Source organism: Podarcis pityusensis, assembly GCF_964106645.2.
Source record: "Podarcis pityusensis genome assembly, chromosome: 6".
Classification (NCBI taxonomy): domain Eukaryota; kingdom Metazoa; phylum Chordata; class Lepidosauria; order Squamata; family Lacertidae; genus Podarcis; species Podarcis pityusensis.
This window is the reverse complement of record NC_138030.1, coordinates 74,624,590-74,651,650: the sequence shown is the minus strand read 5'-3', so window position 1 is coordinate 74,651,650 and position 27,061 is coordinate 74,624,590. Positions and strand designations below refer to the sequence as shown.

Genomic DNA, 27,061 nt, shown 5'->3' with positions numbered 1-27,061 from the left:
CAAAGGCCTGGTTACAGAGAAACGTTTTCACTTGGGGCCTAAAGACGTGCAATGAAGGTGTCAGGTGAGCCATTCTGGGAAGAGCATTCCACCAATGGAGAGCCACTGCAGAAAAGGCCCGTTTTCATGCTGCCACTCTCTGGACCTCTCATGGAGCCAGAGATCTCACCTATAAAGATATCTGCCCACTGTATCGCTCTGCCAGAGTTAACAATGCTGGGCTTACCTTCTAACCAAGTGGCATGTCCAGATCAGGGATTCATGAAGACATAAAGAGGCAAATGACTCTCAGGACAGAAAAGTAATCCTTTTCAGGCTGGAACATAGAACGTGCCTCCAATTTTAAATTCAGTAACACTGATACAGAAGTACAGTCATACCTTGGACCTCAAACACCTTGGTTCCTGAACAAATCAGCTCCCTAACGATTGAAACCTAGAAGTGAGTATTCTTGTTTTCAAACAATTTTTGCAAGCTGAACATCTGGCACGGCTTCCTCAGCTTCTGATTGGCTGCAGGACGCTCCTGCAGCCAATCAGAAGCTGCACCTTGGTTTTCTAACAGTTCCAGGACTCGAAGAGACTCCCAGAATGCACTCTGTTCAAGAACCAAGGTACTACTGTATATATATTTGGGGACACCTGGCATGCAGAGTAGGACTGTTGTGGACAGTGGGGGTGACTAAAACAAAGCAATCCTCCTCTTAGACTGGGAATATCCCCTCACTTATGCAGTTTAGGATATTCCACCAATCTTTGACAGAGTTTCTTTTCTTTCAGCAAAGTAAGCGGCTCACGTCTATGTCAAGAAAAGCTTTAATAATAAAGAAAATGGTAACACAATAACATGCTACTGAGAGAAACAGACACAACCTCATGAGGCAAGAACGACAGTTGGCCTCTCTAACAGAACTTAATTGAACATGCGAAGGGAGGGGCCGATTCCGGAGCACAACACAAAAGCCCCGCCCACCAGATGCTAGGCACTCTACTAATCCAATTAGTCCCCGGTGTTTTTCTTACAAGAACAGACATTGCTGCTTCCCTTAGTACTTATATAAATCCCACAACCATTTTAATAAGTGAAGTAAGAAAGGGAAACGAAACACACAAATATGCCTACTCAGAGATATTTGTTAGCGATTACATTATAAGAATACTGAACAAATCACAACAGAGAAAACTGCTGAGGAGGAAAGGAAAATAAAAATGGTCCCGATCAATGGGACAAAAGCAGAAGCTGCATCCAATTTTTTTTAATTTTTTTTTTACTTTCAGTTGATCTTCATTTTCTTCTCTTTCCAGGTCCATAAGACGGCAATCTTTAAATTCTTTGGCGTCAAGTTGTATGACAGCTCAGAACACATTCTGCTCAAAATGTCATAAGCACCATAGATCAGCGATGAAGCATAGAGCCTGCCTCTGGGGAACAAAAAGGTAATTCCCTTGTTTTTCCAATATTCAGCAATTACAGGCTATAAACCTTATGAATACAAATGAGGGCTGACTGTGTGCATGAGAGAGAGAGAAAAATTAGCTACATGATGGTGGGGTTTGCATAACAGTTTTATTAGCATAAATTGAGGGCTATTGGATTATAAATAGGACGTCTTAAACAAATGCATTAAAAAAAAAAAAAACTTCCATACAAGATCCTGCAGGGGGAAATGAACACTTTTTTGAAATGTATTTAAATGTTCATTTATTCATTTAAATTGACATTTCTGAAGCAGCTAACCTTTCTAAAGCAGGGCTGTCAATGCAGCCAGAATGCCTTACATCGTACATCTTCCATCAGGTAGCAGCATCCTGACCTAAGACGGATAGCATCATCAACATTTGGGTGGTTGTTAAAGTTTTCTTAAGAGGTGAAAAATGTAGGGGGAAAGCAAGAAGAGGAAAATAAACAGAACGTCAAATACATAGATTAAACAAATGAAACGTGGGTTCCATGTTGCAGGATGGGGCATAAATGTAGAATGGGGAAATCTGTCAATTTCAGTTTCTATTAAATTTCTGCATCAGTTGTGTGTGTGTGTGTGTGTGTGTGTGTGTGTGTGTGTATCTGGAGCAATGCGCAATAAAACACTGGTGGATTTTTGTGAGGCTTTATATAAATCCATCAGTATGTCATTTTCACACACACACACCAATTTACATATATTTCTATATATCCATTTTGTTGTTGTTGTTGTTGGGGCACTGGAACACAAAATTCAAAGAGTGAATTTCAAAGGACAACTGGGTTTTTGGTTCGTGCACTGTTTCAGAAAGTGTGAGTTAAGTGGGCACGTAATAAAATGCAAACCAGACGAAATTTGACCCCCACCCCTTTTCTCAGACCCCTGGTCTGAAGAAGGTGAAGATATAACACCGTTAGCTTTCCCTGCCATTCTAAAAACCGCAGCAGCTCCACTGAAATTAGCACCACTACTATAGTAAGCAACTGTGATAACAGATGGAACAGACATAAAATTTACACCACTTATACATCAGTGTTCTCCAACTGTGAGACAAGTCTTCAAAATGAGGTGTGGGCAATTACTAGGGAGAGCATGGAGTTTTTCCATAGCCCCTCTGAGCCCAATTATTGCAAACTGACCAGAAGCAACCCTTATTCTATGTTCTCCTCACCACTTTGAAACCTAGAACTTCAACCAAAGATGGCAGTCTCACCTATCTCCTTCAGGTGAGCAATGACATCATAGTGCTATATTTGAGCAAACCCAAAATGATAGGGTTACTAAACTACATTTTGGATTATTTTGCCCTTCCATTGTTTCCTTTTGAATGGTCACTTGCTTTCTCCTGCTGCTGTTCAGGCTTACCTCTTATTCTCCTTGCAAACCTATCCAACAGACTGAGAGTACACCAGAAACTGAAAGCTGAAAATTAATATAGCTAACCATTGTCTCACATTAAGAACTGGTTAAAATCAAGTATTTGACCACATCTCCTGTCCAGAAAGAAATAGCTTATGCACCTTTTCCCCAAACAAAATCACAGGATTTCGCTCCAAGGCAGCATTCCATGAACATTGTAAACACCATTCCACATTTTAAATAGACACTGGAATGCCATACTTTACACACTTACACACACACACACATAATTAAAAGTCCTTCATACTTTAGCTGCCTTTTAAAGAAAAATAGGACAAAAACAATTTCCAAAAAGAATTCAGAGTTACATGGTAGAAAGTAATAATTTCACTAATTAGCATCAATTCAGCTCTCACCCATCTCTTGGCCTATTCCTTTTGCATTAAAAACCATCCAAGCCTATTTACAAATATGATATAGAAAACTGACTAGTTTTTCCTTTCAAGAATTGGGGGGGGGGGTTATATTTGAAAGAGCTTGATTCCCCTCCTCACTTATTTTACACTAATCTAGTCAAAGGTTTCTATTTATTACATTACTTATGGTAATACTTAGAATCAAAATAATGTTCTTTCTTAAGTATTCCCAGCATATGATATCCATTATCTGTAGATGAAGTCTAATTGTGGGTAGTAATCCTATGAGTTTGATTGGCGTTATTTACAGATTAGTGGCTGCATAAGGAGGACACTGACGAGAGAGGCATGTCTAATGACACTCACCCAATGAGCTTATGGCTGGGTTGTCCTTTGAACCACAGAAATCCCTCTTCTCCGCTGATTATCTTTACCACTGCCTCCTCTGCATTAACATCTATGATGTTTCTGTCGATCACAGCATTTGACTACTCATGGCCATGTGGTACGTGGGATTTAAGACAATTCAAAAGCATGCATGGTGCTGGAGGAGACTCTTGAGAGTCCCATGGACTTCAAGAAGATCAAACCTATCCATTCTTAAGGAAATCAGCCCTGAGTGCTCACTGGAAGGACAGATCCTGAAGCTGAGGCTTCACTACTTTGGCCACCTCATGAGAAGAGAGGACTCCTTGGAAAAGACCCTGAAGTTGGGAAAGATTGAGGGCACAAAGAGAAGGTGACAACATAGGACAAGATGGTTGGACAGTGTTCTCGAAGCTACAAACATGAGTTTGACCAAGCTGTGGGAGGCAGTGGAAGACAGGAGACCCATTCAGAAGAGCTGCTTACCTCATCTCTTTGGTTGCCTGCTTACACTGAACGTATCAAAGCTGAAGTGTGGCATCTTGCTACAAAATCACTTCCAGCCCTAGTCTGAGCAGCCGGAATGGGTTGCAACCAGGCACAGAAGGGCAGAAAATTGACAGCAACTGGCACCGGAGAAAACACACATCTTCTCATAGCCAGCAAAATCATCTACTCCTTTCCTCTTATTAATCAGACAGTGCTATTGATTTTGTAACAGGTAGTCACACTGCAGCTGCAGAAGAACAGCACAATATTTTCAGCAGTTTTGCAGGCTTTTAAATATTTCCTGCCCCCCTCAGGAGCGTGGCATAATTTATTTTAAACATATATATCGCTGCTTTCCTCAAAAATAATAAAGCAATATCAATAATAAAGCAGCCTGCCTTTCCAAGATCTCTGAAGCTGTGTCAAGCAATTTAGGATTGTTCACAACAAATTACGCACCACTTTTTTGCCAGCATAAAACTGGCATCCAGAGCCATGCTCAAGAGCTACTGCTCAAAAAGGAAAAAACCACTTTGTCCTAGCTACCAATGCAAAACTTGAAGAAACCTGCTCCTCAATTAACCGCACAGCAACCATGCACCCACAACCACACTTTGCAAGAAAAAGATCCAATAGTTACTTGTTCCAAGTCCTTGCTAGCCAAAAATGAGTGGACCTCATCAGTTCTAATGCAATAAATGGTCACACTTACTTTTTCCAGGCAGTCACTGGCCACGTAGTTTGCTATTTCTGACAGCAGCAGCAGTAGCTGCCAAGAGCAAGGCGTGCTCTAAAGCCCCGGGACATTCAGATTTCATATTTGTATGACATCATGGGTGTCTGTTAATATCCCATAAGCACCCATCTAATAGGGGCAACAAATATATGACAGTTATGACAACGCTTCCAATCAGGGTGGATAAAAATCAATGATTAAATTGTTATTAAGGAAATGATTATTTTTCTCCTTTCGATAAAGTACAGCAGAAAAGTTGTCCAAATATAAACGGTTAATTTATTAAACCTCACAATAATTTCCTAATTATCTGTTCATGTATTTCTAATAGTATATCCAAATCAGTAATTTTTGATATAACTATAAAAACTACTCTGAAAATTTATTATTCCAAAAATGAAACGATTTAAATCAAATCCACCCTGCTTCCAATTTTAAAATTTGGAGTAAACACAAGAAGAAATAGACAAACTTTGGCAATTGTTGTTTTTTCAAGAGCTTAAGAAAAAAATCACAAGGTAGCATTTGCACTAGTTCAATGTAAGCATGTATTTGCAACTGGGTGGCTTTGGTTGTGACACTTCAGCATCCATGAGAAGGCAATGCATCTCTGGGTGTTAGACAAGAAGATGCAGAAGAGTTCCTTAGCCAGCCGAAAATAATTCACTCACTCACATTGTCAAACTATTCTTGTGAGTTTTGAAAAGGCGGCACTGGAAAGGCTTAAAAACGGTGAGGAGAAGCTACAGAATTGTGATGGTGCGTCAGGGTATATACTGAGCATATATCATTATTCACATTGCCTAACACAGACTGGGAAGGAGCCTGAACGTTTTTCTGGACTCCAGCAGGCACGCCTGCAGTTACAGGAAAAAGATAATTATCCTGGACCTGCATAATCCAGACTAGGATCCATTTATCCCTGCTCCCAATGTAGCGAGTCCCCCCATGAAGCCTTGGCAGCCCTCAGCTCACTGAAACAGCCTTCAACGTATCTCCGACCAACTGGCCAGTACAGTCAAAGCCTGAGGCAGCTCCATGTGATTTTTGCTTTCCTCTGCCTACTTTCTCTTACTAACTGATAGATGCAGTGCCTGAGGCAGCTTCAGTTCTTCTTCTGAAGTCTACCTCCTCCTTGCATCAGAGCCGCAGGTCCTAAGCCTGCCTCCAACAGCCCTTTCCCTTTAATGTTGAGATCCATGATAAGCCAGAGTTAAAATAAAATTCTAGGCAATCCTATTATAGTTGCAAGTATCTCGAGGGGGGAAGGGACAAGTGCAAATCACAAGTCTCCTGACCAGCAAGAAAGCCTTTCTTAACCTTTCTGTGAAGAGAGGCTCATTGTGTTTTAATTGTTGCAACCCGTTCTTGGACCTCAGGGTGAAGGGTGGAAAAATTACAGTGGTACCTCAGGTTACAGGTGCTTCAGGTTACAGATTCCGCTAACCCAGAAATAGTACCTCGGGTTAAGAACTTTACCTCAGGATGAGAACAGAAATCACACGGTGGTGATTAGCTAAAGTGGTACCTCAGGTTAAGAACAGTTTCAGGTTAAGAACGGACCTCCAGAACAAATTAAGTTATTAACTCAAGGTACCACTGTATTATTACTAACGCTTTTAACCACGGTGGCCGGAACATGGCCCCAGTTCTGTGTGGAATTACCTCAGCTGACATACAGACATAGAAGAGTTCGCTCGCTGGTTTCAACCCAAAACAGCAAAAAATGAAAGCTGGGCGATGGGCAATTTTATTTGCTCAGCATGTGAGGATGTCTTTTAAAGCCAAACAATTTCTCTCCTTTTTTTCTTTCTCTCCCCCCAGCCCGCTTCAGTCACATATTTTCTCCTCTCTCTCTCTCTCTCTCTCTCTGATTTTTTGCCAAGTCAAATGCTTGCCAAAACCTGCACTGGGCTGAACAAGAATGCTTAACGTGGCTTAGTCCTGTAATAAAAAGGAATTAAACTGTATGCTAATAAAGGGGAGGGAGGTTGCTAGGCAACTGCGAACAGGGAGGGGGTAGAGAAAGCTGCTTTTGTTTTGAACTCTGCCACTGCTGAAGGGTTAAACAAACAAAAACATGCTCATTTTCTCCCTGATGCTTTAAGTAAAGATGAGGAAATGTTCTACGGTGAAACGCAGGATGGCTAGGCCCCAAGAACAAGGTCCTATTTACATAAAATACCATCCCCAAGGGCGATCAACAAACATGGAGGCTATTTGAATGTCACGGTGGTGGTAAAACACGTTTGACTCTCAGCCTATTCAGACGCCACGGCCCCCACAAGGAGGCTGCCAGAAGTGACATGGAAAAAGCGTAACATCTGAAAACTGCATGCCGCATGGACACCCCGTGGCCTCAGGGGGTCCCATGTCTACAGGAGTAACCATCAACCATACAGGATCCTGCTCTCCACACGATAAGCCAGTTTCAATCTTGGACCACATCTGTCTGCACTATACATTTAAAGCACTCTAATGTTACTTACAGTGGTACCTCTGGTTACGCACTTAATTCGTTTGGAGGTCCGTTTTTAACCTGAAACTGTTCTTAACCTGAAGCACCACTTTAGCTAATGGGGCCTCCCACTGCTGCACTACCGCCGTGTGATTTCTGTTCTTATCCTGAAGCAAAGTTCTTAACCTGAGGTACTATTTCTGGGTTAGCGGAGTCTGTAACCTGAAGTGTGTGTAACCCGAGGTACCACTGTACTTATATGGGTAGCGCTGTGGTCTAAACCACTGAGCCTCTTGGGCTTGCTGATCAGAAGGTCGGCGGTTCGATCCCTGCGATGGGGTGAGCTCCCGTTGCTCGGTCCCAGCTCCTGCCAACCTAGCAGTTGGAAAGCATGCATCCCCAAAAGTTCAAGTAGATAAATTGGTACCACTCCGGTGGGAGGGTAAACAGCATTTCTGTGCGCTGCTCTGGTTTCTGTGTTCTGTTGCGCCAGAAGCGGCTTAGTCATGCTGGCCACATAACCCAGAAAAAACTGTCTGCGGACAAACGCCGGTTCCCTCGGCCTGTAAAGCGAGATGAGCACCGCAACCTCAGAGTCGTCTGCGACTGGACTTAACTGTCAGGGGTCCTTTACCTTTTTTTTTTAATGCTGCTTTAAACTTCATGGCTTGCCACCTGGGAATTGTAATTTGTTAACAGCGCTGAGTGTTGAGACCCCTCAACAGAGCTACATTTCCCAAGGAAGAAGGACTGGCTGTTAAAACCACTCAAGGAACTGTAACTCTGTGAGGGGAATGGGGTCTCCGAACAACTCCCAGCACCCTTAACAGTTCTTTGGGGGAAGCCATGTCTGATAAAGCAGTAAGATAAGGCAGCTCCCGCCCACAGGCTTACATCTAGAAGACATGGCACAAGTGGAAGAAATATTGGACACTATTTCTTGGTTTGAAAATCTTACAGTGACCAGATTTCAAATTGCTGGTCTTTCAGAAGCCTTGTTCACATGGGCGTAAATTAATGCATGGCAACATTTGCCATAGAATGCAGGGAAATTTTATATTGTATTCAGGCCACCTCTAATTACATGGTCAGTTCTTTGAAGACAGCAGTTGTGAGAAGAAGAATGTCTTAAGCCAGAAACAAGAGCTGCAGAGGAAAATGTGATATGCCATGTGGCTTTCTAATCAAGTAACATTTTAATTTTGTCTCCACCCATTAAGAGTTTCTATGGCAAACAATTCTTAAAGATGAAACACGGTACTCAGAAAAACACACATAAAACAGGAAATTTGACTTCCTTGGTGATCATTCATATGACCCTTACGATACATGACTAATTCATACATATGAAGAAATCCACATCTCTTCATTATAGTAGAAAACTAAAGTTTCCTTTCGACTTCAAAACAGCATCACAAGCTATAGCTGCAAAAATGTAAATTTAAGGGTATAAGAGGTCAGATTTTTGTTGCTTGTTTAAATTAATATCAAAGTTTCCTTATATTAATTGTGATTGTGTAGTCATAGTCCTGGTCATTTGATTTATCACACACTGCATTTTCCACAAATACAGTGGTTGCAATCTATACCCACTTACCAGGGAGTAGATCCAATTGAAAACAATGGGACTTAATTATGAGTAGACATATATTGGATTGCACCGATTGTACTGAAAGCAATTCGCATAAAATCAAATGACAAGAATCTAAATACAATAGCAGCACAAATTATTTAGCTGTTTAAAAAATGCATTACACCACTGACAATCCAAGTGTTTATCAAAAGTTTAAGCATAAAACATACCTATATAGCCTATTGAATAGGTCAATTAACAATATCTAATTTCAATAACATCATTAAGCAATCCACTCAGCAATTAACAACAGCTAACTCAAATAAAAACTGGGGGAGGGAATGTACAACTAAGAAAATTTAACTATTTTTAGCACCATACTTCAGCCAACCCACAAGCACAGCAGAGATAAAAGGCAACCAGAAACCACACTTTTAGTCTGCAAACACACAAACGCAAAATCAATCACGATCTCACCTCTTGCCCCCAAAGAAAAAGGCATTTACAGGATTGTAGAGTTGGAAGGCACCTAAGGATCATCTTGTACAACCCTCTGTAGTGCAAGAATCAAAATCCTGATCTTCCAGGTGCCACCCCTAGACAATAATAATTAATAATAATAATAATAATTAATAATAATAATTTATTATTTGTACCCCACCCATCTGGCTGGGTTTCCCCAGCCACTCTGGGCGGCTTCCACAAAGACCAAAAATACACTAAGATGTCACACATTAAAAACTTCCCTGAACAGGGCTGCCTTAAGATGTCTTCTGAATGTCAGGTAGTTTATCTCTTTGACATCTGATGGCAGGGCATTCCACAGGGCAGGTGCCACTACCGAGAAGGCCCCCTGCCTGCTTCCCTGTAGCTTTGTTTCTTGCAATGAGGGAACCGCCAGAAGGCCCTCGGCGCTGGACCTCAGCGTCCGGGCAGAACGATGGGGGTGGAGATGCTCCTTCAGGTATACTGGGCTGAGGCCGTTTAGACAAGAGCTCCAGAAGGGCCTTCTACATTGCCCCCCTGGCTCAGCCACTTCAGTACCCACTTGGCGGGGTAGCAGCAGAACCACTTTGCACCCTTCCACCATTTGGTGGAACTTTTCGCAATTTGGCATCATAGGTCAAAACCGCACTGGGTGGTTCTGAAGGGACTGTTGCCCAATATGGCATGGCAAGTCACAACTGTGCCAATGTGTATGCCTCTCAAGATGCCATTGCCTAACTTGGCACAAGAGTTCCTGATGTAGGATGAAGCAGTCTCCTTCTGTGCTTGGATGCCATACTCCATTTTGAATCAAGATGGCAGACCAAGATGGTGTGACAGTTAAAAATAAGGTTTTCCAAGCTGGAAGAGGCAGTTTTCACTTACAATCAGATGCCATTGGAAGCAATGAGCCAGGCATCAGTGTGTGTGTGTGCGCACAGTCCCCAAACTCACAAATTACACTAACCATTAAAAAAACCTACAATATTATTTTAGTTTCTTCAAGTTTCTAAGCAGTGCCAGGCACACTCTGCTAATCTGAACTGGAATTAGCCAAAAGAATGTCATCTCTTTCCCCGCACCAATGCTCAATTCTTGCTATGGCTGCTGTCCATTGTGCTGTAAATCCATCCCTAAACTATTCTCTCAACTTTCAGGATGCTACGTGCAACCTTACATGTGAATAATCTTAACTGCAAAGTAACTTCATTTCCTCCCAAACTGCTTTTATGGCCCACCTTATTTTCTTACCTTATTCATCCATAACAATCCTACAAAAGACAGCCTCTGATATTCACATTTTGCAGGTTAGGAAACAAAACTTGAGAAGAAGCACACCTATGGAAGCTTAGCTCTGGATCCCGTTTTATTGCACTTCCCTTCCAGTTCACAGAGGAAAATATGAGTTAACAGTTTTATGACAGCTCTATGCATATGCCATACAGATATTCTTTTAATTTTCATTCATCGCATTTGCATTCTGCCCTTCTTTCAAGGTAGCAGACAAAAGAGATATTCCAAGTGCCATGAAATAAAGGCAGAAACAGATTTGTTTTGTTCTTGGAAGCCCTTCCACTGCAAAGGGAACATCTGGAGTTGGCAACCAAGCCGAGGTCTCTGAGTGGAGGAACAATAGGCTTCATCAGGAACCTAGTGCTTATCAAAGTGCTCTTTAAAATAGTAATAAAAAAAAAGCTTGCTACAAACAGACCCTATGTTGTTAGCCAGGAAAGATTGCCTTACAATGAAGGAGAAGGCTCCCACAGGGTCATCCTGGATCAAGGACTTAATGAAAATGTGTCACTGTGGAGGACAGGAGAAAAATTGCCAAAAAGTTGAAGCAATCTGGAGGATCTTTTCCAAACTACCTTGGGGATGACACATAATCCATATATCTGGCCAAACCAGAGTCAGACACATAAATTTAATATAAAAAAGGCAAGGAGCAGCAACAGATAAAAGCTGGCAATGTAACAAACTCACCCATCATATTTTAACATCAAACAAATGAAGTCATAGACAAAAGGATGTGCATACTAAATATAAAAGAAAAGCCATGCAAGCTGAAATTTGCTGTTTCTAAAAACTTGATAATAGATCTTTGTGAGCTTAAAAAAACAACAACCACAAACATATTAAAGACATCTACCCAACAGAGCTATTTTCTGCAGTTACCATGTCAAAGCACAATGAAAGGTTGTTTGGTTTTAATCATTTAAAGTTTTCAATTCATTTCTAAAGGTTGATGCCCACTGCATTTGTTCAGCAGTTCAGAAAAGACTAGAAAACCAAAACTGAGATGAACAGAAATGTGGGGATAGGAGTAGCCTATATGAAATATGGTTGTCAATGAAACATTTCAAATAGAAATTCTAGGTTTCTTATTGTTTTTCATACTTTTTGTAAGAAAGAGGAAATACTAAAACTATCTATCTATGATAGCTCTTTCAAGAAGCTGTGACAACTTTAAAAATAATCAACGAATTAATTCTGTTTGGGGTTCCATTTCTTGGTTTGTTTTTTTAAAAAAGAAAAGCTGTCAAGGCAGACAATTTTATTAATGGACTTTTAATATGTTCCTTTTCTTCCATGGGAAACTTAAGAATCTGGTCAAAATGTTATTTTAAAGAGTCATACTCCATAAATTACACAATGGGCCTTATTAAATAAACCAGGGCAGAGGTAAACAACTAGAAGCACAGAACTAAAGCTGCAATCTTGGAACTGACCTAAAAGCAAGTCCTATTGAGCTCAGTGGGGCTTACTTGGATTTGGATTTGATATCCCGCCTTTCACTCCCTTTAAGGAGTCTCAAAGCGGCTAACATTCTCCTTTCCCTTCCTCCCCCACAACAAACACTCTGTGAGGTGAGTGGGGCTGAGACACTTCAAAGAAGTGTGACTGGCCAAGGTCACCCAGCAGCTGCATGTGGAGGAGCGGAGACGCGAACCCGGTTCCCCAGATTACAAGACTACCGCTCTTAACCACTACACCACACTGACTTCTGAGAGTCGCGGGTGGCACTGTGGTCTAAACTACTGAGCCTCTTGGGCTTGCCAGTCGGAAGGTCGGCGGTTCAAATCCCCGCAATGGGGTGAGCTCCCGTTGCTCTGTCCCAGCTTCTGCCAACCTAGCAGTTCAAAAGCACGTGAGTGCAAGTAGAAAAATAGGTACCGCTGTGGTGGGAAGGTAAATAGCCTTTCCGTGCACTCTGGTTTCCATCACAGTGTTTTGTTGTGCCAGAAGCGGTTTAGTCATGCTGGCTACATGACCTGGAAAGCTGTCTGCGGACAAACGCCAGCTCCCTTGGCCTGAAAGCGAGAAAAGCGCCACAACTCCATACTGTAGTTGCCTTTGACTGGACTCAACCATCGAGGGGTCCTTTACCTTTTACCTTACTTCTGAGTAAATGTGTGTAGGATAGCATGGTTAAATGTGTATTCCATGGGTCACTGACCTAGGCAAGACACATTAGCGGCTTAAAACGCAGCAAGGTCATTTTCCCTTGCTGGAATTTAAGTCATATTTGCACCTTGCTATACACACCAGTGATGGGGTGGGGATGCCTTTACCTGACCTGTTTCACCTGTTTGGTTTCCCTCGCCCCTACAACACCCCCGAGAACTCAGTGAAACTTATCTGCACATGCACCATGGCTGTCTCAAATGTACACACTTCACCTTAACTGTAATTTATGTTTTCAAATCAGATTGAAGCTGGTTTGAGGGAAAACACATCGAATCAGCATGACCTCAAGAAGCTATGGGACAGAACTGGCTAACCTCATGTGGACACAGCTTCAGGGACCGGTGGTGGATTCACACGGGAGCCAGAGCAAACGGTGATGTGGACACAGCCGCAAGAGGATTTGCCATTTAAGTCACTACTTTGAGAGCCTTAATTGTCTGCTCTAACACAGAGATCCTTCAACCAAATAGTCACAGGTCAAAGAACATGAGCTTTGGAAAGCACTCATTAAACAAATGTGTACCATGTGGCTCCGGCTCATCTTGTATTATGCCCAAATTCCAGAACATGTTTGAAAAGACTCAATTATGGATAGGGGTGGGCGATATCTGGTTTTCAACACTGTGATAGATCACCAGCTAAACATCGCGATAAACCAACGCATATCACAAAGTCTGAAATAAGGACGGAGCTATGTAGAGGCATTGGCTGGCTTCATGGTTTTTCCCACATTGTGATTTTTGCATAGCACACACAGAGACATCATGATTTGCAATATATTGCTAGGTCAAAATTTATGAAACCAATATCATGATATGGACTTCAAACCGATTTTGGATGATATATCAATATACCGCCCAGCCCTAATTGTGGGTGGATCCTAGAAAAAGAAAGAGAAAAATGCAGGGGACAAAGGAAAGATGAAACTGTCCCACCAATCCACAAAGTCACTGGTCAGTACTAGCTGGTCAACTGAATTAAGCTAATTAGATCAGAGTGGGCACCCCTTTTCTCTCCCTCCCAAAGGCCATATTCCCTCAGGAATATGTGCAGGTCTGCTCAGAAATCACCACCACTAGATTAAATGGGGTTACTCTCAAATAAATACACAAAGATGTTGTGGTTTTTTAAAAGAACAGACCAATATGGCTACTGTCCTAAGAAGCAAAAGAAAATAATTACTTTAGTGTGCTATACACACAGGTTACCAATAAACTGGGATTTTCCAAACTTTTCCCAGGCTCACTTTGTTTAGTAAAGAAAACACCTTTGGAATCTGTCAAGCTTACCTGATATTGTATCTGCAGTTGGCACCATTCATTGTTACTAATGAGGTTATGGAATGGAAAAATTCCATGGAAAAATAAAAGCACCGGAAAATTTGCCACTTTGGGAAACTTGACACGCCACATTACAGCACATAGCAGAACTGAATGGTTCTAAAGCAGCTACCAGGGGTGATTCCCCACTTTGCTGGAGGTATAAAACAAGGAGGAATGTTTAAGAAAAACCATTTTTCTCAAAAGAAATACCAGCCCTTTCAATTGTTCTGAAACTACACAGGAAGCAGAGAGAGGGGAACACTTTCAAAAGCCAGTAAGAATAAGGAGGAAGCAGCAGGAGGACAACAAGAACTCAGTTGGGATAGAAGAATGAAGGCAGCTTCAGGGGTCTTTGGGCAATTAAATGAAAGTTGAGGGCCACTTGCAGCTCCTGGTACACAGGTTTCCCACGTGGGGATTAGGTACCACCGAAGTTTTGGAACCCTACGCATTTTCATTAGTAAGTAAATCTCACTGAAGACAATTGAAACTGTGTTGGCATGCCTCTGTCTCAAGAGACAATGGGTGCACCTCCAGGGCTGAAGTCAAACTGCTGCGTTAACTGCACTTGAAGTGACCTCCCTAGATGGTGTGCATGGAGGTCCCAGGCTGCCCAGATGACAAGACTCCTCTCTTGGCCTCCCTGATGTGGTCCAAAGGAAAGCAGAGCAATACACTTGGCACCAGCTTGGATGCAGGAGTCACCGGAAGGAGTCGTACAAAGGCGCCATCCAACCATCTTAGGGACTCTACTCTGGATTTTGGTCAGGTTTACTCCTTAGCCTTTTCTCCTCCCGAAGGCGTTCTGCAAGGCAGCGGACTTGCTTTCAGATAAAATGCTCAAAGCAAAGTGGATGTGACAACATGCAGTACTGAGTCCACAGTCATCTCCCTATAAGGTAGGGGGAAGAAGGCCAATTTAAAGTGCAGCGCACATGGGTTGGGTGGGTGTGATAGAGGAGCGGGGAATCACTGGCACACTGGCCTGATTTGGCCCACATGGCAACTTTGGCCAAGCTGTGCCCATCCACACCACACCAGATGCCAGTAAAGGTGAGGCTTGGATGAAAGCGTATTTGTAGGTACCACTGATCAGCTATGCCTGCAAAGCCCCTTACACAGTGTGCCCCTTGCTGACTGTCAATGGTTTTAAGTTTTGTAAGTCTGTGCATACGGTATTTCCCAGCCCCTAGAACAACACTTTCCTAGCAGCTTTGCAAACATCCTTTGGAAAGAAAGAAAAAATGCAGCATTTGTAAAAGCAGCATTTTTTATTTTATTTTTACTTTACAGAGAAAGCAAGTTTGCATTCAAAACAATTGTGGGATCAGTCGTTAACAATATCTCCAACAGCACACTCCCACCAAAGGGCAGGACAAAAGCGCTTCCTAGCCCAATGGGAATGAAAGGGAGTTACACATTACCATAGTCATAAACCTCAGGGGTGTTAAGGGCACTTAATTATGAACAGATTACCAACTCAAGTAAACACAATCCTGGGTCCCTGAAAAGATATGTCTCAGAGTAAAAAAGTAAAATAAAATTCTGTGTTTTGACTTCACTTAGGTAGCGACCTTAAATACTTCCTTCAAACAGAACTAAACTATCACCAGCATCAATAGAGTTTGCTCCTACATGTTTAGGATTGCAATATTTCACGCATGTGCAAAGATCCATTGACGCCCCTTGAACAGAAAGCCACACACACCAAAAAGCCATTAGTGGTTAAATATTAATTCTGGGTATGATCTAAAGGAAGATGTCACCATCTGTTATTGAGTGATAACTTTCAACGAAGGAATTCTTAAAAAAAAAAAAAAAAGTGACTCGAAAGGCAAAAGTTAAACTGTCCACTTCGTTTCTGATCTTCTGGCACGCTGACCAGACATCTGCCCTACTACAATCAAGTATTTTATAGCCACAGTTAATGCTTGTGGGGGTGTTGTCTTTTTAAAGTGATACAGTGAAAGCTGTGTGTCAAAAATGGGGAAATGCTAGAAGATTGCTAAGATTAAAAGATCACAGCACTCTAATCGTATCACCAGCTGTGAGCCTAATGAACTAAATTTAAGACTGCCATTATCTCCAGAGGGTAAAAAAAATGGCCATTGCTCATCTTCATGTGCTAATTAATTTAGATGTATGTTTATTTACAGCTGTCCACTGCCGAGCATTGAAGCTGTCCTTCAAGACTGTTCAACGGGCACAGAACATGACAAAAACATTTTGATATGGCTGACTTGTAACCAGAGTCTGTGCTGACTTGTTATAGCCTTCAGGGGTTGATCTGTAAAAGCTCTGGACCTCATAACAGGAGATATCTAAGAAACCAGTTCCTCTCCTATGCCCACTCAAAATATCCACCATGGACCAATACCATCCCCCTGAACCATGGGTCATTTTAGCCTTGCCAATGAGAAGTCCACAAAAATTAGTTATGCTACACACAATATTATTAAGCTGGGACATCTCAGGAGCCTGAAATAAAGGAAACAACACTTCCTCAAGTTTGGAGGAAGTTCTCTGCCTGAACACCTGGTGGGTACAAGTCTGTGCAGAAATCACCTCCTACAATTACGTAATTCTGTCTTAAGATTCAAAACCCAAACTTAAGCATTCAGAAGCGCGGCATATTCTGCTATTAGGATTCAACAATGTGTGGATAGCTGTGAGGCTTAACTGCTTTTATTTTCAAACTGCATGTCTTTAGGGTGTTGTTGCTGTTTTTATACTCTGCTTGTAAGCTTCCCCCACAAATCTCACTGGTCCCAGGCACGGGGTGGGGGTGGAGATGCTAGACCAGTGTGACATTTTGCTATCTTGCTCTGTCCTAAATTTCCCAGTAACTTGCCTAAGCAAAGTCCTGTTGACACAGGCCAATCTGGATGAATAAAATGCTAGGCTGAGGACAACAGACATGTGGTCAACCCATTTTTACTCCTAGCCAGCTGAGAACACTAGCAAAGCCTGCAATCTTAATCGCACATAGTAAAGGTAAAGGGATCCCTGACCATTAGGTCCAGTTGTGACCGACTCTGGGGTTGCGGCGCTCATCTCGCTTTACTAGCCGCGGGAGCAGGCGTACAGCTTCCGGGTCATGTGGCTAGCATGACTAAGCCACTTCTGGCGAACCAGAGCAGAGCACAGAAACACCATTTACCTTCCCACCAGAGCGGTACCTATTCATCTACTTGCACTTTGACGTGCTTTCAAACTGCTAGGCGGGCAGGAGCAGGGACTGAGCAACGGGAGCTCACCCCGTCGCGGGGATTCAAACCGCAGACCTTCTGATCGGCAAGCCCTAGGCTCTGTGGTTTAACCCACAGCGCCACCCGTAAAGAGCACTGAACTCAGTGGGGATTATTTCTAAGAAGATACACAAATGATTGCATTGTAAAATCCATACACTGAGTAGTACAAGGAGGGGCAGGAGCCCCCCCCCCCCCCGCAACTACCACCTCAGGATTCCAAAGTAAGGAGAGACTTTGTGCTGGTCATCAGCCTACGACTTTTTCCACCTGCCTTGCCCCACCCTCCAGGCCTAGGAGCCCTTCCCAAACCATTACTTGGAGAACAGCAGAAGCAGCTGGGAAGAGAGGAGTTCGGGGATATTTTTTAAGAAATATGTTATAAGTTGTGTGTCCTTGTTTCCCAGTTTGATCCTTTGTATGTTTGGGATTTTTATGCATTGTGACTTGCTGTTATTTTTATTGAGTAGTAATTCTTTATTGTAATTGACAAATGTAAACTGTTTATTATTTGCTGATATTAAATTTTACTGTTTACTATTATATTCTAATGGATTATTGAATATAGCTTTATTTCATACTAGTTGTCAATTTTAAAGTTATTGTGACTTTGTTGTATTGGATCAGATTGTTATTACATGTGTGATCTTTGTTGTCTATTTTGTTGTTTCTTCAGCTTATAAACCACCTTGTGTATAGTAATATAGAAAGGCAGTACAGTCATACCTCGGTTCTCCAATGCCCTGGAACTTTTACGTTGCAACTACCAAACGACTGAAAACTGGAAGTGAGTGTTCCAGTTTTCGAACGTTCTTTTGGAAGGCGAACATCTGACGGGGTGTTCGCATCTTCTGATTGGCTGCAGGAGCTTCCTGCAGCCAATCAGAAGCTGTGCTTTGGAAGTCGAACGTTTCGAAAGTCAAACGGATTCCGTTTGACTTCCGAGGTACAACTGTATACAAATTAGAAGTGAAATGAAATGAAAGTGTCTATGGCAAGCAAGCCATGCTGGAAGTGTTGGTGGGAGCCTCAAATTTGGGGAAGGAAAAGATATGGATATCGGCCGTCCTTGGCACTTCCTCAATTGAAGGAGATATACACAAAAGTTTAAGAACTTAATGGGCAATTTGAGCTCACTAGGGCAGGAGATAGCAACTTCAGAAGCACCTTTTAACTCCTGACACACCACTGTAGAAGATCCAGTTTTAAGAATGGGGGAAAAACCCCTATGTCCTGGGGTGGCTCATGGCTGCTTCACATTTTATATCAGGGTTGGGAGCCTTTGTCCCTACAAATGTTATTGGGTTACAACCCTAATTATGAGAGGTGGTGAGAGTTGGAATCCAACATCATCTAGAGGGCCAAAGGTTCCCCATCCGTACTTTGTATAATGACCAGATTGGCTGCAGCCACATAATGCAGCAAGTATTAAAGTCAAAGCATGGTTCCAGATATGCGGCAGACACATACATAAGGGACCACAGGCAATCTAGGTTCTTCAGAACAAATCCCCAAGTATTTCAGAGGGACTGTACCTGTCACATTTATGATAAGAAGCACCAATGCAACTAATTGTTGCAAACAGCAGTGCTTAGCCCTTGCATAACAAAGCAAGAGTTGAGAGATTCTACTGTGCAACAGTATGATTTTCAAAATACGCCACCAATGAGGAATCAAAAACTAGAGGGGAAAGGACTCAGGAGGTTGGCATCTCTAGAGATGTTTTGTTGGCCTTTTAAAATAAACATGGAAATAAATGATTAATCCCCTGCTCTGGGATAGTCTGAAAGGAACTTTTCATGTGACAATCATCCCAGGGAACATTCCAGACCTTCCCATTCAATGTTCTGTATTTCGTCTGTGAGAGTTAAAAGCTTTACTAATTCAAGATGGAATTCTCAAATGCAGTGTTCCCAGCACGTATCACACATTCCACCTATAAAGAGATTGGAAGCACCCTTGGGTGACATGCTAGACACTGCCCACTTTGGGCACTGCCCACTTTTGGCTTTGGCTGCAGGCACCAGTGGTATGCTATTTCCCCAACTAAAAAAAAAGGTAAAGGGACCCCTGACCGTTAGGTCCAGTCGTGGCCGACTCTGGGGTTGCGGTGCTCATCTCGCTTTATTGGCCGAGGGAGCCGGGGTACAGCTTCCGGGTCATGTGGCCAGCATGACTAAGCCGCTTCTGGCGAACCAGAGCAGTGCACGGAAACGCCATTTACCTTCCCGCCGGAGCGGTACCTATTTATCTACTTGCACTTTGTGCTTTCAAACTGCTAGGTTGGCAGGAGCAGGGACCGAGCAACGGGAGCTCACCCCATCACGGGGATTCGAACCACAGACCTTCTGATTGGCAAGTCCTAGGCTCTGTGGTTTAACCCACAGCGCCACCCACATCCCTATTTCCCCAACTACTTGACTTTTTTAAAAAAATTCTGCCCCTGCATTAAGGGAAACTGGCACGCCCAGCACTTACTCCTGAGCAGACTGATTTAGGGGAGAAGCAGTAAGGAAGAGAGTGACAGATTCTGTCTTATACAATTCCATCCAGTATTAATCCACTTAATGGGAATGTTGATTGTAGTACTCTGGATTCAGCTCTTGCGGTCCCTTAAAAGGGCAGCCAGTTGCCAATTTAGGCCTCAGTCTAAACTGGAATAAGCCCCATTGAACAACAAGTGACTTATGTCACTTCCAGATGACCTGTTAACTGAGCATTCACCTGATTTGTTTGCATGAGGTTTACAGGCAGGTTAGATGACCACAACAATTTATTTGTGGGTGAACTGTGAGTTTCTTTGAGCCCTGGGTGACAACCAAGGTGGATATGTGAAGCCTTGTATGAGAGCCAGGAGGCTGAAAGGGGAGGTGTATCGAAAAGGGTGTATATTGCTTATTTTGGAAATCTGAAGTGATGTAACATTTTTATGTGCAACTATGTATTTTTGTATAATTGTTATGTGTTGTTCAGTTGCTTGTTTACTTTAGTTTTTTTGTACCACACACACACACACATATATCATAGTACAGTGGTACTTCGGGTTACATACACTTCAGGTTACAGACTCCGCTAACCCAGAAATAATACCTTGCGTTAAGAACTTTGCTTCAGGATGAGAATAGAAATTGTGTTCCGGCAGCATGGCAGCAGCAGGAGGACCCATTAGCTAAAGTGCTGCTTCAGGTTAAGAACAGTTTCAGGTTAAGAACGGACCTCCAGAACGAATTAAGTACTTAACCTGAGGTACCACTGTATAGAAATGGTTTAAATAAGCAAATCAAACTGAGCATTTGTTCCGATTTGTTTTGGAAAGGCTGGACAATACTACCTCAAGCAATTGTTATCCCACTCTTTCAATTGCATGTTGCCATCACTTTTTTCATTAAAAAATTCTGATTTTTGAGGGGTAGCAGGAAGCAGAGGTTTTTTTATGCAAGAGCATCAAATCAGCTGTCGTTGCTCAACCAGGCCTTTGGCTGATTAATATTCTACAGCCTTTTAATATGTCCCTGTGGGAAAGGAGGGTATTGTTTCACTGTTTTAATTTACTTGTGTTTCTATATAATATTTTATTCTGTGAACCACCCTGAAATTTTGAAGGGCGGTATATAACAAATTAAATAAAATTAAATAAAATTTGCCAGTATGTGATTGACTCTCATCCCAAAACAGCAACACTGCAGAAGCACCCTTACTTTTTTTTTTTAAAAAAGGATGCTTACTGCACTGCTGGTGAAATTTTATTTAGAAATATGTTGAGAAATAGGTAGCTGGGACAGAAGAGCACGATTTGGATTTGCTGACACAAGCATCAAAAGATTCTCTGCAATCTCTGCATTTTGACCCCCAGATGAGGCTACAGTGGTACCTCGGGTTAAGTACTTAATTCGTTCCAGAGGTCCGTTCTTAACCTGAAACTGTTCTTAACCTGAAGCACCACTTTAGCTAATGGGGCCTCCTGCTGCTGCCGCACCACCGGAGCACGATTTCTGTTCTCATCCTGAAGCAAAGTTCTTAACCTGAGGCACTATTTCTGGGTTAGCAGAGTCTAACCTGAAGCATATGTAACCTGAAGTGTATGTAACCCGAGGTACCGCTGTATAACTATATGTATCCAAAAGAGGATGAGAAACCAGAAAATATTGGTCTGCCAAAGAATATCCTGCAGTCACAGGTGGCTAGACAGCGATAGGCAAGAAATACAGGCCAAATTACATTGCCTGAACCACATACGGTAGCTTGGAGAACGGAGGTTTCCTTCCCTTGGGAAAAGCAGGAGTGACAAACCCGTGGGTCTCCCAGACTTGTTGAACTGCAGCTCCCATCAGCCTCAGCCAGCATGGCCAATGGCAAAGGATGATGGGATTTGTAGTTCAGCAACATTTGGCAGCGGGGGGAAGGGGCACAGACTAGTCACTCCCATCTGCAGCCTGGGTAGCTTGGCCACTGCTTTGTGGTCTTGCCTACGGATACCTGTCCGCCTTTGGCAAAGCTTTCTTGCCGTAGGGAATATTCAGAGCTTAATCTCCTTCATTACGCACACGCCCCCCCTCCCCCGCGCGCACACACGTGGAATGGCTCCAGTCTGTTTACAAGCGGGGAGCCCTGCCTCTCTTGATAACCAGCCACGGGAGGGGGGAAAAACCCACTCTGCACATGCCCAGAGGCCCACATATCGCTGGAGCGCACAAGTCAAGCCTGCGGCCACCAAGGACTCCGGACACCTTGCAATGTTGGCGACTGCAGCAGAGGCTCCTTGGGGCGCCCCAAGTTTCTTCTTCCCGGTTTCCAGACGCCACGGGGCTCCTGGCGCGCCCTCCTCTGCCGCCCCCCTGCACGAGGACACGGCCGTACCTCTATGTCCACGGGGTCCCGGCTCAGCCAACGTGCCATACTTGCGCCAGCCGCGTCCGCCCTTTCGCCGCCGCCTTCCAGGAATCGTCCAGAGGGCGAAGCGAAAGCGCGACGCGGACCCAGCCCGCCCAGCAACGCCCCCAGTGGGTGGACGCGGCGGAGACCTTCCTCGGCGCTGCCCCTTCGGCTCCGCAGCTGCCTCCTGGCTCCAGCCTCTCGAGCCAATTGGCCTTTTCTGCTGAGCTTGCAGGGGGGAAAACATTCAAACACGGCCTTGCTTTAAAGAAGAGGGTGGTGGGGGGGGGAGATATTGATTACTTAATTGCGTAACCGTGTGCAGCTTGCAACAATGTAGGTAACATATACAAAAGGAAAGGAAAGACGACATACTGTAACTAAAATCTAAGTTTTGTAAACTGGTGAGAGATGCAAAAGTTACACTAACAGGAAATCTGACACTTGCATGTAACATTTAGACCGGCGAACACAGATATGTTAACAGTTTGAGCATTTCAGTGATTTGGTTGTACACATTTTCGTTGACACCTTTTAATTGAAACATTGCCTTTCTAGGATTTTCTGGTGAGGGCGCAGTGCTGGATTAAATCCTGTGGAGGCCCCTAGGCAGTTGAAATCTTGGGGGGCCCCTCACAAATTATCTCCTAATAGTTTTTGTAATTTTCTTTCAAGATGGAATCAATATTATTTTGATCTGTTGTCGGGCAAAAGAAGAATGGATACAACAACTTAGTAAATATGCAGAAATGGTGAAACTTACTGGAAAAATAAGAAATCAAGATAACAAATGTTTTATAAAAGAATGGAAATGGTTTACTGAATATTTACAAGTAAGTTGTAAACAGATAAGAACATTGGCAGGGTTATTGTAGTAACTTGCAGTTTTATAAGAGTATATATTTAAAGTAGATGAGTAAATTAAGTTAATTTGGATATGCAGAAAATATTAAAAATAAATTTAAGAAACCACAGAAAGGGGGGGAAGGAAGTCAAGTTTTGAAATGTTAAAATGATTATAAAATTATTGACAAGTATAAAATTGAAAATCATAACAGAGAAATGTGTGTATTAAATTTGTTGAAAATTATTAAATTTAAAAAAATCGTAGAACTGAAAAGGACCACGAGAGTCACCTAGTTCAACCTCCTTGTGGTCCCTTCAAACTCTACAATTATCAGTTCTGGTGCCTCATCTCACTTGATGGTGATGGCTGAAAGTTATTATGGGGAATGTGGAAGACTAAACAGGAACAAAACTTCCTTGCAAGTAAAGTACGGTAATTGTTTTGATTGTATTACCTTTACCTTTAACCTGCTAATGCCACTTCTTCTTTAAAAAAGAAGAAAAGACAACACATCAGAAGAAAATTAAATTTTAAAGCTGTGTGTGTGTGTGGCTAATTTGTTTCGTTTGTTGCTCCTCAGCTACTGCGTGTAACACTAACATGCCTTAAACCAGTGTTTGCGAACCTTTGGTCTCCAGCTGTTTTTGGACTTGTTGTTTAGTCATTTAGTCGTGTCCGAGTCTTCGTGACCCCATGGACCAGAGCACGCCAGGCACTCCTGTCTTCCACTGCCTGCCGCAGTTTGGTCAAACTCATGCTCATAGCTTTGATAACACTGTCCAACCATCTCGTCCTCTGTCGTCCCCTTCTCCTTGTGCCCCCATCTTTCCCAACATCAGGGTCTTTTCCAGGGAGTCTTCTCTTCTCATGAGGTGGCCAAAGTATTGGAGCCTCAGCTTCAGGATCTGTCCTTCTGGTGAGCACTCAGGGCTGATTTCCTTCAGAATGGATAAGTTTGATCTTCTTGCAGTCCATGGGACTCTCAAGAGTCTCCTCCAGCACCATAATTCAAAAGCATCCATTCTTCAGCGATCAGCCTTCTTTATGGTCCAGCTCTCACTTCCATACATTACTACTGGGAAAACCATAGCTTTAACTATATGGACCTTTTTTGGCAAGGTGATGTCTCTGCTTTTTTTTTTTTTTTTAAGGTGATTTCTCCTTTTTTTCCAGGCTACAGCTCCCCATCATCCCTGACCACTGGTCTTGCTGGCTATGGGTGATGGGAATTGTAGTCTAAACACAGCTGGAGACCCTAGGTTGAGAAACACTGCCTTCAACCATGCTTGCTATGGATGATGGGAGTTGTAGTCCAAAAATCTGGACATTACTAGGTTGGCTGCCCCTGGTTTGTGCTGTTATACCACTGAAGAGCAACAGTGAAGAACCACAGAACAAACTTGCTTCCTGCCTCCCTGCATGGATTCTCTCACATTTCCCAGGATGATGGCAAAACCTTCAGTTAGGGAGCACCTACTGATCTGCGATAAAAATATTGGTTGAGGTAAGCTGGCTGAGAATATTACAGTGAAAATTCACTAGCTCTGATTCAAGTTGCAAAAAAATAAAAATAAAACAAAAGGGTTAGATAGGAAATGGCTGAGCATACAAGCAATTTTAATGGGCAATCTGAGAATGGCTGTCAAATTAAATTTGTGCCCTGAGCATCACTTGCTGTTGTAAATATGATTGTGCATCAAAACTGATGGCATTATCACTCAACCAGCTCTCACAGTATCACAGATGCTTGGGGTTTTTTTGCAAACAAGGTTGTAAGCCAAGTGGAAGGCACACAGACACAAAATCCTCCTTTGGCTGTGTTCTTGATATGTGGAAAATAAGAAGGAAAGGAAACATTTGTCTGCTTATAGGAACTCTTGGTTAAAGCCATGGTTTTCCCAGTAGTGGTGTATGGAAGTGAGAGCTGGACCATAAAGAAGGCTGATCGCCGAAGAATTGATGCTTTTGAATTATGGTGCTGGAGTCCCATGGACTGCAAGAAGATCAAACATATCCATTCTGAAGGAAATCAGCCCTGAGTGCTCACTGGAAGGACAGATCCTGAAGCTGAGGCTTCACTACTTTGGCCACCTCATGAGAAGAGAAGACTCCCTGGAAAAGACCCTGATGTTGGGAAAGATTGAGGGCACAAGGAGAAGGGGATGACAGAGGACGAGATGGTTGGACAGTGTTCTTGAAGCTACCAGTATGACTTTGACCAAACTGTGGGAGGCAGTGGAAGACAGGAGTGCCTGGTGTGCTCTGGTCCATGGGGTCACGAAGAGTTGGACACGACTAAACGACTAAACAACAACAAGGAACTCTTGACGTCTCTATTGCTGTCAGATCTGCAGATGGAGGAAGGAGTTGGCAGAGATTCCTCCTCTTAGCCGAATGGAGGACCAACTTAGGATCCAAGCCTCTGTATGTGGCTCTCCTCTCCTGCGGAATGGAGATGGTATTTGGATGACCAGCTGAGGCAACAGGGGTCATCACAACTTCCAAAACTGTAGGGTGCATGCTGTAAGCTGCTGAAAGTGAAGAATGCTTAATGAAAATTTCTGGCTGCAGCTGATCAAGACTGTTTTGGTCTGTGAAGACGACAGTTAAATTTGATCTGGACATCTATTTTTGTTTCTGCAAAGCACAACGATATGTTATTGACAGAAGTGCCAGAAACCAGAATCGTATTCAATCATTTGAAATTACGTTGTTTACAAGTTACATCCAAGGAAAGGGGAAGTTATGAGCATGGAGACTGCTTGCTTCAGAAGGTGGTCTTTAATGGGGTATAATTAAAGATATTCATTCATATTATTTGTATGCAATCATCTTCAAAGTGGCTTACAACTAAGAAAGCATTTCAAACAAACTCTACAAAACAATTTCACAATAGCATAGCAAAATAATACCATAGTAACAATTTCGTAGAGGGACGCTGGTGGCGCTGTGGGTTAAACCACAGAGCCTAGGACTTGCCAATCAGAAGGTTGGCAGTTTGAATCCCTGTGACGGGCTGAGCTCCTGTTGCTCGGTCCCTGCTCCTGCCAACCTAGCAGTTCGAAAGCACATCAAAGTGCAAGTAGATAAATAGGTACTGCTCCGGCGGGAAGGTAAACAACATTTCCGTGTGCTGCTCTGGTTTACCAGAAGCGGCTTAGTTATGCTGGCCACATGACCCAGAAGCTGTGCGCCAGCTCCCTTGGCCAAAAAAGCAAGATGAGCACCGCAACCCCAGAGTCGGTCACAACTTGACCTAATGGTCAGGGGTGCCTTTGCCTTTTAACAATTTCGTAATGGCATAGCAAAACAAAAATACAATGTAGAAAGACCCACATTTCCATACTGTACGTATGACAAGAATACTTGAACAGCATGCAGCGCCCAATAGCAAAAATAAAAAGGGTGATTTGCATTTTCACCTTAGTCCTAGAAACACCTGCACCAAGATGTGGCTCACTGTTCCCTCTCCGGCAGCAGCTTCTTGTAAAGCTTCCAAGGGCATAGGGTGGAGTATCTGGAAATATAATAATAATAATAATAATAATAATAATAATAATAATAATGTAGCCACTATATATATTTTTTAGTTCTAATCAATTGACTCAGAGAAAACTCCTCCCCCCCCCCCCCCGCACACTTCTTACTAGCTTTCTTACTAAATAATTTGCTCTGGACATCTTGTAAACACACCCACCCAAAAGAAAATTGGCATGATATGTCACTTCCAGTATGATTATGTCACCAGAACTTCAAACTATTTTCCAGACAGGCAGCCACATTAGGCTTCTGCAGCAAAAATAACCAAGGGTCTTGTGGCACCTTACACATTTATTATGGCATAAGCTTTCGCGGGCTACAGTCCACTTCATCATCAACATAAAAAATGTAACATTAAATAATGGATTGTGACTTGCAGCTGAACATTCACAGAAGAAATATAAATCTTTTATTGTGCG

General features: G+C 42.8%; 1 protein-coding gene and 1 long non-coding RNA gene across 5 annotated transcripts in view; both read right to left on the bottom strand.

Annotated features, from left to right (window-relative positions):
• DPYD (dihydropyrimidine dehydrogenase) overlaps positions 1-22,462 on the bottom strand; it is a 526,421-nt gene extending 503,959 nt beyond the window's left edge. For 2 of the 3 annotated variants that reach the window (XM_081008553.1, XM_081008555.1), the window contains exon 1: positions 9,337-9,425. In XM_081008553.1, the coding sequence (XP_080864679.1) occupies positions 9,337-9,399 (63 nt within the window). In that variant the 5' untranslated portion in view covers positions 9,400-9,425. Of the gene's footprint in view, positions 1-9,336; positions 9,426-22,240 lie in introns of those variants that run through there. The other variant, XM_081008554.1, reaches the window with a different exon arrangement.
• On the bottom strand, positions 800-6,856 carry LOC308478812. 2 transcript variants are annotated; one of them, XR_013987302.1, is made up of 4 exons: positions 6,494-6,856; positions 4,805-4,957; positions 1,738-1,859; positions 800-1,421 (listed from the first exon to the last, which is right to left on the bottom strand). It is a non-coding gene; the product is annotated as an uncharacterized lncRNA (long non-coding RNA). The 2 variants fall into 2 exon arrangements; XR_013987303.1 differs by lacking the exon at positions 4,805-4,957.
• Positions 22,463-27,061: the final 4,599 nt, after the last annotated feature.